General features: G+C 40.2%; 1 protein-coding gene across 4 annotated transcripts in view; it reads right to left on the reverse strand.

The window, feature by feature from the left end:
• Positions 1–591: 591 nt before the first annotated feature.
• Positions 592–12,880, reverse strand: part of tafa5a (TAFA chemokine like family member 5a) — a 525,393-nt gene continuing 513,104 nt past the window's right edge. For all 4 annotated transcript variants that reach the window (XM_052034225.1, XM_052034224.1, XM_052034223.1 and 1 more), the window contains one exon: positions 592–2,911. Coding sequence is in view for 1 of the 4 variants with exons in the window: in XM_052034223.1 (XP_051890183.1) it covers positions 2,903–2,911 (9 nt within the window). In the remaining 3 variants the exon portion in view is untranslated. The remainder of the gene's footprint in view (positions 2,912–12,880) is intronic.

Genomic DNA, 12,880 nt, shown 5'->3' on the forward strand with positions numbered 1-12,880 from the left:
TGGTGTCTTTCCAGAGCCTTCAGGTACTTGTTGTAGGTAATCCAAGTCTAAGAAGACTTGGCAGGCACAGTAGTGTAGTGGTTATCAGAACGCTATTACAGCGCCAGTGACCCAGGTTCAATTCCGGCCACTGTCTGTAAGGAGTTTGTACATTCTCCCCTCGTCTGCGTGGGTTTCCTCCGGGTGATCCGGTTTCCTCCCACATTCCAAAAGACATATGGGTTAGGAAGTTGTGGGTATACTACGTTGGTGCCGGAAGTGTGGCGACACTTGCGGGCTGCCCCCAGAACACTCTACGCAAAGATGCATTTCACTGTGTGTTTCGATGTACATGTGACTAATTAAGATATCATATCATAAAAAAAAGCATACATGAGGGCAAGAGTCACAGCTGGATCACCCTGATCATCCAGAAGCCTGGTTTCTGCCAGGTTTGAGGACTTGATTTTTAAACACCCTTTTCCACAACCAAATTCCCCCAACTTATCTTCCATTGGGGAAATAAGAGATAAGCATTCACAGACTCTGTGGAACATGACACAGAGTGAAAGAATTAAATTCATTTAATTAACAAGGATGAAAGAAGTTCTTGATCAGTGTAGAAAACATGTACATACTTACTGTGGAATATGGTTACATGTCCTCATTGATTAGATTAAAGGGTTTTAATTCCATTAAATAAATCATTCAATTTCAAACTGCATTTGCTTCAAATAATACGACTGTTTGAACCTTATTTATTGCCACCATAGAAACAGGATGGATTCTCAGGTTTTGTGAGAGCAATTTTATCTCAATATTACCATGACAATAGGGCAACATTTACTCTTACCTGCTCAGGAACATTCCTCGGATAACATCCCAGCAGGTCAGACTGCACCTTACTGATTATTTGAAAAGAAGCCTACATTGATTGAAATCACAATCAAATATTCCTAAATGATATCTGAATATCGTGTTGCTCATCCATACCTTTTACTATCTTGCCAGGCAGGGGAAACAATTAATTTCAAATTTAAGCTTTGGTCTTTGTCCCGTTTTTCGTTCAGCCTTTAACATTAACATGAAGTTCAAAGAAAGACAGCTTCATAGAGGACTATACAATCATCTGTTTTCAGTGTAAGTGAACCAACAAGTTGAATGTGTGCTTCTATGCTTTTTGAACAGTAACTGAAGAATTTCAAGATCCTTTTTGGGGAAAGTACAATGATTTTCAACTTATGGAACACAAATATAGGCTGTTACAAGAAAATACTGTTAGAAACTGACCTAGTCTTTGGATGTTCTGTTACAGTAAATTAGTAACTCACATTTTAGCTCAGAAAGATCTCATCTTGTGTAAAATAGCAGGAAAGAGTACTACTTCAGTGGATCTGGGGAAATAGTATAATGATTAGTCCTGCCCACTGTTTTTCATCAAAACTTCAGTGAGAGCTTGCATTGTATTACTTTAGAACAGCTCAGAGATCCAATTTAGTAAGAGTCAAACACGAGAAAAGAAAAGGGGAGAAATGAAAACCAGTATTGATAGCAAAGTTTAAAATGTTTTCCACTCTATTATACCAGTACATAAAAGAAATGAACTGCCTTCCTACAGTGCAATGGTTGAATGTATTGATGTATAAACAGCATTTTTTTCTACAGAGTTCTTTGTGGTCAGTTTTAAGATCCAGAATGGTCCAAAGGAAAAAAAATACACCAATCATCTCTTTGACAGATACCAGAAGTTAAAACACAACTCTTGACTGCTTTCAAGGCTGGCATAGTACGACCACATTATTTGTTAAATAAGATTTTCTACAAAGATACAACATATAAAAACTGTTAAATATATAACTTTAGGTTTCTCAAAATACATTTAATGATCCTGTTTTCAAGAAATGTTACTTTCTCCTCTAATTTGATCTTTTTTTTTCTTGTGGTAGATGGTTGATTGAAATGTGACACAGGCTGCAGGTAGCCAGACATGCTCATTGCGAATGCTGTTTGACAGTAGCTACTTTTGTGCTGGGAAAGGAAATAAGAGCTGCAAATGGTTCACATTTTGTTCTTTCTTTCTGGTTGAAATACAACATGACTTAAGAATGAGAAATAAGTCAGCCAAACTAAACAGGAGACTAAGATATCCTCCCAGCGCAAATGTTCATATGTGTCTCTTTTGTGACAGGAAATAAACTATTTTATCTCCACGCTCCATTAGATCCTTAGACATCTTACATCGGGACTCCCTTTCTTTTTTTTCAATAAAGACTTTACCCTAGCCAGTAATGATTTATTTCAGCTCTGTGAAAAAACTGAATCGAAATCCTTTAGGAACCCACTACAATTGAAACCAGTAAAGCTCATTCACAATGAGATAGTGTCCACTTCAGCATTCTCCTTGTGTTCTTTGGTCTACTGTTTTGTGAACAACGATGAGGAAATAGATGTATAGACGTCAGAGAGAGTTACACACATAAAAGCACAGTGTCTTTGTTGAGGAGCCTTCTGTAACTCTTTTAATGTCCCACCTGAAGCAAAGATTCACCACCTGTTAAGGGCTGATAGAAATAATTCAGTCTTCTGTAAAACAGGCTTTCTGGGCTGCAACATCAACAGGGTAATGGCAAGTCCAACACCGGTTGAAGTGTGGGGACAAGGAGTTCCAAACATGGTCAATATTGCTGCCATCCAAGCTTGGCTCAGTCATCTACAGGTGTTGCACCAGTTGTTCATATTCAGAATGAGTGAAACTTTAGCTCAAAAGTCAGAGATGGGATTATGCTCTTTAACTTATAGTCAAAGAGAGTTGAGGAAATAACATACAACAGATGACAGTCTGCAGCAGTAGAACTTGGCTAGGGGAAATAGATCACACAGAGTTCTAAGCTGCTCCTATAAGGATTCTTTCTTGATGCATTTGTCAGGAGACCTGTGAATCAATAGAAACAAATGTGAGGACATTATGTTTTACCATCACCAAATACAATGTCAATTAATCACACAAGCAATCACACGGGAAGTCTGGAACTTGCTAGGAGTTTTGAAATACCAAATGTTTTATCACCAAATTTCTGTTAATTCACTTCCAACTGGTAAGGCAAAGCAATTGTTAAAAAAGCAATAAGGATACAAAATAATGGACATGGTACTACAGCCAACCAAAATCTGAATGTTTCGGCTTTATTTTCTCCATTACTAAATGAAAAGCACACATTACACAACTTGAACAATGGTTGTTTCCAGTTCTTCGTACACTAACTAAACCTTATTTTACTGATGTGCTAGACGTTCTTCTGTCCATAAATATCTGAACTAAACTGGCACTGGACAGGGTAACCTGTACCTGTTAATGCTGTTGCCACTGGTGACAAGCTTTCAATTACCATCCTCATGCAATGACATGTGGGTGCTTTCAGCTTGCAACACATTTTCCTTATTACTGCATAGTTTGCACTTATTAATAAACCAACACATGCTCCTGTTGACCTTTTCCTACACCATCTGATATCAGGGCTCAAAGTCTTAAAGGGCATTTAACTGATAAAGGCTGGGAGGTGGTCTGCAGATACCTGACTTTCCTTGTAGATAAGTTGGAGAGGTGCAGGGGAGTCCTGTACGTCAGGGTGTGCAATGACCTTATATATTGGGTAAGGTCATTGCACACCCTGATGTACAGGACTGATGGTTGATGTGTTTTATTGCAGAACAGTGGTGAATGAGAGGGTGGCTGTATGTCTGGCCTAAGGCTCTGAAACATCATTGGGTCAATCTTGAGGACTTCCAGGAGCACTGGGCGCCCACCGCTGGAGAATATTTGCAGCAGGTGGATTCTGAGAGATTGGCAGACACGTATGGTTATGACAGGATGCTGCTCAACGGGTCTGTGGGTCTAATATCCACAGTCTGGCACCCATCCCCATATATGTGAACAAGGCGACTTTACAGAGTCCACTGTGTTTTGCATTCTCTTGTCCTGATTTGAGGCCCAGATTGCAATCAAGTATGGGTTTATTCTCTTTTTGCTATTTTCCAAGGGGGATCTTAAGATTCAGCCATGTTGATATAGGCCCACAGATAAACCTGCCTGGATAGGAGGACTTTAGTTTCAGGGAGGGATTCGACAGACTGAGCTGTTTTCTCTGGGGCAAAGGAAACTGAGGGGTGACCTGATCAAGGTATATAAAAATTATAAAAGGCATAGATAGGGTAGATAGTCAGAATCTTTTTTTTCCGAGGTTGGGTTATCAAAAACAAGGTGAGAGGAAGGAGTTTTAAAGGAGGATTTGAGAGGAAAGCTTTCCTTACACAGAGAGTGGTTAATAACTGAAACTCACTGCCAGAGATGGTGGTGGAATCGGATACAATTACTATGTTTAAGACAGACATTTAAATTGGTGAGGAATATAAGGATAGGGACCTAATGTGGGCAAATGGGATTAGAGCAGATGGAAAAAAAGGTCAGCGTGGATGTGGTGAGTCGAACAGCCTGTTTCTGTGCTGCAAGACCAGCCTGGCGCAAAACCCCTTAAAAGACATTAATGAAGCTCTTAGGTTTTTACATCATGGTGATAGCTTCCTCCTCACATTTACTGGGGTCCCCTTTGGAAAAATCTGAATTAAAATTCTCAAAATGCCAAAGTGGGACTCAAATTTCTGAATTATAAGTCCAGACCTCTGGATGACTAGTTTCTTCAGTTCCCAACTCCATTTATGAGTTCCCTGTGTTCAAAATTCAGTCGTCATGATCATCTGTGTTTTTGTAGTTTTGGAAAGAATAGAATGTTGGGGAGAGGAGGAAGTTGATGAGCAAGACCATTCCCCCTCCACCCCCCCCCCCCCCAGTACCTTAACTGGACCCGGTCTCACAATCATCAGAGGACCAGTTTATTGCATCATTGTAAAAGGAGGGAATGACTATAGAAAGAAATGCCCAATAAAGCTATTTAAACAGATATCAACAGCATTGCTCAAGTTCATCACTTCAAAGCCACATATGGTTCATGAGGTCTGTTTATCAAAAAGTATTGAATTAGCTGATTGAAATACTGTGGGTTACTCTCTCAGTTGGGAGTCTACTTATAATATGCAAACTTTTAATGTAACCTCAACGATCTGATTCATGCTTATCAGCAGCCAGCAGTTGCATTGGAGACTGCCAGCTGTTAGATGTTCCACATCCAGATGTTTTGGACTTACAGGCCTCGAGTCCAAAATATTTTGAAGGTCAGAGACTTTTCTAGCCTCCTGCCCCACTGCTGGGTTCACTGTTGAGCTCATCAGTGGAGTACTTGTGTGCTATTGAGAGGGGCTGGATGATGTATATATCCAGCTCCTCCCCTTTGCCTCAGGGGGTCAGGGGTAGGAAAGGCAGCCTCAGTGATTTGAATTGAATCAGAGACTCTGTAGAAGAAGGTAAGAGCAGAGAGGTTCAAGGTATTTCACTCTACTTTAATATTTTTAATTATTTGTCAGTATTTTATAGTTAATTTTGCTTACTTTAATTGTTTCAATCATTTTTACTTTGTATTTTTGATTACTTAAATTCCATTCAATAACTTTTATGTTTTCTGATTATTAGAGAGATTTGAAAATAGTTCAAAGGCCTTTGAGAGCAGTGGGTTGGCAAAGGCTGTCAGGGTGGGTCAGGTGTCAGTGCCTCAGTAGATTGCTGCCTGAAGCCTGTTCACTGCCCAGAACTGACCCACCTCAGAGGATGGGTTCCTGGGTGCAAAGAGTCTGCTCATCCTGCCCTTTGTATCTGGAAGGTCAGTGTGGTCAGGCTGGGACTGCAGGCAATAGACCAAGAAGGCAGACCTGGCCCAAGTCAATCCAGCTTGACAACTATTTTGTGATTTCAGTATTGGGGCATGTTCTTGTGATGGAATGATTGTGTAGAATATTAGCAAAATATGACCCCTTTTCTGTACAAACGTTTCATTTTATTCAACCAAATCCATGCTAAACACATTCTAGTGGATGTGTAAAACTGCATTACATCCCTGAGGCAATTGAATAGAAGCACCTGCACAACAGCAAAGGTACAGGCTGCAATGCTGCACGGGTCATAACTAAATTGGTCAGAAGCCTCAAATTTTCACTGCACCTTTCATGCCTTCGCAGAAGTGTTCTCTAAGACATCTTAGCATCAAGCTACATTGAGATATTAAAACAGAAAAACAAAACACTTCAGTTCTATGAAAGATCTTTGACCTGAAACACTAACTCTTTTTCTATTTTCAGCACCATCTAATTTAACACTGCCTGTTTAAACCGATCTGACATTTATTTGTGAAGTATGTGGAAATCTAACAAAACTGACTCGTGGGACCAGCGAAAAAGGTGAAGCCCTTTAGGTGCTAGTAAAACACCATAACAGAGTAACATAGCAGAGCGTGACAGGGAAGGCCAAGCACTGGCAGGTAACGGAGATGTCAGCAGCTGGAATTTCTGGCAATCAGAGGCTGTATGGCAGGTTGGAATTTCACCTGCGCATGTAACGCTGCTGTATATCTGCACGTGATTCCTGCACTCGACCATCCATGGAACTAGAGTGATGCTGCATAGGGTGTCTATCACTCTGCATCGCTGTCTACCAATGACAACATTAATAGAAGCCTCACTTACACAAAATACAGGCATAAAAGAAACACACTTCCCTATATTCACATTATATCATGGTCATAGATACAGCAGGGAAACGTGTCGACCATCAGCCCCCCATTCACGCTATTCTAACATGAATCCAATATTTTATTCTTCCCACACTCTCATTGTCTCCCCCCAGATTCTGCCACTCACCTACACACTAGGAGCAATTTACAGTGACCAACCCGCATATCTTTTACATGTGAGAGGAAACCGGAGCACCCGGAGGAAACCCAGGTGGTCACAGGGAGAACGCAGAAACTCCACACAGATAGCACCCAAGGACAGGACCAAACCCGAAAAATGTGGGGTGATCTAACTTAGACATAAAAGATCCTTAGAGGGCATGACAGATTAGAAGTCAAGATGTTTCCACTAGGAGAGTCTCGAACAAGGCGGGGGGGGGGGGGTGGGGTGGGGTGGTGGGGGCAGTCATTTAAAGCTGAGTTGTGGAGGCTGGATCATTGGGGGTACTTAAAATGAAGTATATACAGTACATTTTCGAAAGAGCAGGAAACTGAGGGTGATGGGCAACTGGCAGAAGAGAGTAGCTGAGGCCAGCATAGATCAGCCGTGATCGTGCTGAATGGAAGGGCAGGTTTGAGGGGCATAATTGACCTTTCCTGCTCCTATTTCCTGATGTTCTTATTTAACTTTCTTTTCTTTTAACAGTTTTAGAGATAAGACATGGCTCAGCATTTGCATTCTTGGCTGAGTGAAGCTCAGGGTTTGCAGCCCTGCTCCACATGACTCACAAACCTAGTCCCGTTCTGAGGGAGAGCTACACTGTCGGAGCTTCCACCTCTCGGGTGATATGTTAAAGGGAGCTCTCATCAATCCTCGCACTTGCCTGTGGAAGATCCCATGGCACTGTGTTGAAGAACATTCACAAGGATGTAGCCAGGACTGGAGGGATGGAGTTAAAAGGAGAGGCTGGATAGGCTGGGACAGGTTTCCTTTGAGTGAAGAAGGCTGAGGGGTGACTTTGTAGAGGATTATAAAATCATGAGTGGCATAGAGAAAGTGGATTATCACAGGCTTTTTTTTCCCAGGGTACAGGAGTCTAAAACTAGAAGGTTTAGGTTTAAAGGTTTAAGGTGAGAAGCGTATAATTTACAGGGGACCTGAGGGGCAAGATTTTCATACAGAGGGTGGTGGGTATATGGAATGAGCTGCCAGTGAAAGTGGTAGAGGCAGGTACAATTACAATGCTTTAAAAACATTTGGACAGGTACATGGATAAGAAAGGTTTTGAGGATTACGGGCCAAATGCAGGCAAATAGGATCAGTTCAGGAAGCTGCCTTGGTCGGCATGGATGAGTTGGGCTGAAGGGCCTGTTTCTGTTCTGTGTAACTCTCTGATTCTATCCCTATGACTCTAATAGCACTGAGTCCTCTCAGACTTTCGCCATAAATCTATTGCCATAATGCATAAGGTCGGTCGGCGGGATGGGTCTGTGCAGCTGGTCTGCCTGCACTACTCCCAGCCACCGAAACACCACCGCAAGGGATCCAGTTCTGTTCCACCAGACCCCCTGCCTGTGACCACCATACTACCTGCCTTGGGTGACCTAAAGGCTGTTTTATTTCTTGGAAGGTTTGGGAATGGAGCAAGCTCTACAATGTGTTAATGCTCATGGGATTAACTTTACAATACTTATTGGATCATACAAATAAAATCCCAGGTTGTTCACTGCTGTGGCCAGCTCAGGTCTGAGTGACTGCTGAACCTTGATTGGACATTCCAGTAAGAAGTCATTCTCCTCACCAGGAACAGGAGGTAATGAGCTGGTGAGCTGGTGAAGGGGTGATAAGGAGGCAGTGAAGGGGCATTGACTGGAGTAGTGAGGAAGCAGTGAGAGAGGATTAAAAACGATAACATTTGTATCGGTGAACCTGACTCTGTAATTCTGAAGTACAATTGAAATAAAATGTGTTTTTGTGTCAGTAGTTCTCGGCAGTTGTTAACATTATAGTTCTTGTCCTCCTTGCCAATAAGTTGTGTGCCAATGATTTATTCCTCCACCAACATCACTTTAAACTCATTATCACATCATTACAACACTGCTACTTGAGAGACCTTACTGTGAAGAAATTTGTTGCTGATTTTCCCACCTTACAACAGTGACTACACTTCAAAAAGCAAATAGATGTCTGCAAAGTGTTTTGGTATCTACCCCAAGATCATGGTAGGTGTCACATAAATGCAATCACCTTACTTCCTTTCACATTATTTACAACAGGTCATTATAAGTTTAACTTTAATGAACAGAGAACTTCAATAGTGAAAATCAAGAACAGAGGAATGATTTCTTCCTAGTGGGTTGCAATCACTCTTTCCATGAACATACCATGTTTTGTAGGAATATCTGCAAAGCAAGTGAAAGCATACGCTGGAAATTATTCTTCTGTTTCAATCAAAACTCTTAACATTGAAGCTTTTTATGAATTTGCAGGTGGTTTAATTATATCAAATGAGCAGGAAGCAAAGGTCACCCAGACCTCCTGCATTGAGAAAAATGAAGATTAAACTTGTCTGGCTTGTAGAGCCCCCTTGTGGCGCTTTGTGAAATTTCATATAGTTTTTTTTAATGAATTAATACAAATAATGGAATTTGACAAGGTACAATAAGCCCTCTCAAATCTCAGTGCATCCCTAAGGCAAATTAATTGAAATGTTCCCCAAAGCACTGAAAGCTAGTAATTCATTTCCTGTACATTCCTCAGTGTCAAATATGTCCTGCCAGACAAGTCATTTCCCCGAATATATTCATGCATTATGTTGAGCTATGCAAGAAAAATTAATTTGAAGCAATATAATTTCCATAAACCTAACAATTCTTAAAGAACAAAGCAAGCAGTCACTTGATTTACTACAATAAAACAGATTAGGTACAGGGTTATACTCTTTACATCAATTTATTTTTGTGCCTTTTATTCCCTGCCAGTTGATAACACACAATGGCAGAAACAATCACATTGTAATTCTGGCTGCTGAAAATCTAAGATTTGTTACAGTGAAGTTGGCAGCAATGTCAGAGCTTGAACAAAGCGCCCTCAATCCCAACTTCTGAAAAACATCCTTCATAACTAAAAGACTGATATATTTATTGGTAAATCCTGTTGGTATATGTCAAACTCTCACTTTTAAATACACTTGTATTTTAATGTAACCCACAATGTTTGTTTATGACCTTTGTAGTGATGAGAAAAATCATAAACATATTTTCAGTAACACAATATGTGGATAAATTCCCAAGTACAGCCACTGATGGAAGGACTGCTATACAAAATAAAGGAAGAAGTATAATATTTTGAAGTTGCAGTGTAATTCTACTGGCAGAATTTGAGGCAAATCTGAAAACGTTCCTCTGTACATTATAATACCAGGGTCTCCTGCAGTGCATTGTACAGAACACATGCAAATTATAACTGAGAGATAAGCAGGGACCACCACCTGAGACAGCAGAGTGTTTAGTCAGGGAAGGAAATAATGAGTATTTCATTTGCCATATCAGGGAGTTTGTTTGCCTCCTATTCATTAAAATATTATTGCAGCTTTTAATAATCCAGCAGCTGTAAAGGCAATAATGCTGATCTGACCTGGGTCAGGACAGTAATGTAAAATAGAACATAGAAGAAGAATTATGGGGCATTGCACCTTCACTTGCTGAAACAGGGTTCTGTAGCTCACATGCTATTTATCACCTTAAACCATAAATACAAAATGGAGATTCACACCTGCAAAAAAAAAGACACAATAACCATATCTGTCAGAAATCCTTCCTGCTAGTGCAAGTATAAATATATCAAACTGATAAGAAAATAACATGGCTTCCATTGCTGAAGGCTACCTACACTAGAGATCCAACTTTGTCAAACTTTAACTGGAAACCATTCCACATTGACCCTCAGAAATCAGCCCTCCTTCCACAAGACCACTTGAGCATTTGAGCAAACATGACCTAATGTGCAAATACATGTAAAACAGAATTTTGCTTTGAATTACATCAAGCTTTTGTTGTTTGTTCTGCAATAAATATCTACATTATTGGCTTTGGCCTGAGTTGGAGAAGCAAACGATTTGGACCTTCATCCAGAAATAATGAAAATGGAAGATCAATTTAAATAATTTACTTATGTGGTGGGGTTAATGCTTTTATTAAAGTGCAGCCAAATTGCAAGTAACACTTCTGCAATGATAACAATTTTATTAGGTCTGTATTAATCAGCACAATTTCAAGGATCATATCCAAATATGAGGCTATCAACCTTCTAAATCAGATGCATGATTTAGAACAGCAATGAAAGTTGGGAGGAGATGTCTGACTAAGGAATGTTCTTTCTTTACTGCACACATACTGAATATTTTGTTTTACCAGCAGATAAACATAAATCTATTGGAGGCAAGCTATGCTTACAGCTGAAAATGTAACTAGCTCTCAAGAAATGAAATTGATGTCAATCTGTGACAAAATGGAAATGAAGAATAGATAATGCACTTTGCATTAATGCATACAACTGCACTTTAAAATAGTATAAAAAGGATTCAAACAAGTAAAACAAACATATAAATTTGTAAATTCCCTACTTTCTAACCTCAAGGAAATGAACTTGGGTTGATGACATTAGTGAGAGGTTTACATGTGAAATAACCTCAGTGGTCTGAGTGAAGTTCACTACAGAGAGTAATCCACAGCAAGGCTAACTCAGTGCTGAGGAACTGAAAGAGTGGAGAAGAAAATACATGTAACTCGGTGGCTGGTCACTGGAGGGTAAGACTTGCAAGGCATTGTCAAGTGTCCAGCTGAGCACTACTGCTGGCCAACACCAGACTGGATTTGAATACATTAATGACCACTGCTCCCAGACAGTCTAGTCCTCCCGCCTGGGATTAAACCCCAGCCTCTGAGCAGAAAGGTATGGAGTCATTTTGTTTTTAACTTTACATAATATGTGCTAAATATAAGGATTTAAAGTTAAAAACACAGCCATCAGAAGTACAGTAATATCCAGAACTGTAGCTCCTACTATACATTATGTTTTATGTAATGATAAACTACATAATGCTATTGCAATGGATTTTTACCTTGTCCTAACAAAGAGCTTATGCTTGACCTTAATGGAATTCAAACCAGTGGTACAGATGAAATGTAATGAACTTGGAAAGCAAATGAGCTCAGTTTGATGACAGGATACAGCAGTGACAGAATCATTAGTCAACTCCACACAGGGACGGTCACCACTATTTATTACTGAGCTATTTCCGAGTTTACCAAATGTTAGCCATGAAAGTACTAAACTGATATTAGTTGAAAAATTTTCTTTTTTAAGTACACAGACTGCACATCCCTGAGAACTATTTGGCATCAGCAGAAAGAATTTCTGCATTATCTCCTTCCATTTGAGTAGGATACTGTGATTGTGTGTGACTAGCACATTAAAAAGGCAAATCCCAAGGGCTCCTGAGAAGTCCGACATGAAGGTAAGCGGAGCTACCTCTTGCAGACTCTAAGCACTGTTCTGTTGGGATCTCCTTGGCTGTTCTTCATTAAGGTTGCAGGCTTTACATGTGCTGTGAAATCTGCTTCTGCATCAGGGGCTTGAGCCATTGATGAGTATCCAAGAAGATGAACATTGCTGGACCATACCAATCCCTGGGTGTCACACCTATCAAATGTACATGGAAGACCCAGAGGAAAATTGTGCGCTCTGTGGAGAGCATGTTAACTCCCAGGTCATGTTCTGCAGATGTTTTTTCTTCAATATTAGATCACATTATTCCCATAAACATAAAATGGAATAGTAGGCTTCCATTTGTGGGGCAAGACATCAAACTGAGTTTCCACCTGGAACTGCAGTTGCGTGGAAAAGATCCCATGAGACTACTTTGAAGAGCCATGCAAGCTTGCCTCCTATTGTGGCCAAACTTTTCTTCAAAGAATGGAATTCTTGTAATACTGGACTGAATAATTTGATATAAATCTATTAAATGCTCACCTGTTAAAGTAGCAGAAATTACCACTTTCATTATTTTTTTTAAGTTTCTTGACCCATATTTGCAAGCTGTCAAGCTACAAAGAATGCATTCAAAATGGAACCACACTGCACTGAGAACAGCTGAAATACAAACTTTCTAACAAGCAGACCACAATCAGTGAGTATAGGCAGCAATACCTCCGACACAATTATTCTCAACACTGGTGCCCCACAAGGCTGTGTCCTCAGCCCTCTACTCTACTCCCTATACACT

Source organism: Pristis pectinata, chromosome 19 (genome assembly GCF_009764475.1).
Source record: "Pristis pectinata isolate sPriPec2 chromosome 19, sPriPec2.1.pri, whole genome shotgun sequence".
In the NCBI taxonomy this organism is placed as follows: Eukaryota; Metazoa; Chordata; class Chondrichthyes; order Rhinopristiformes; family Pristidae; genus Pristis; species Pristis pectinata.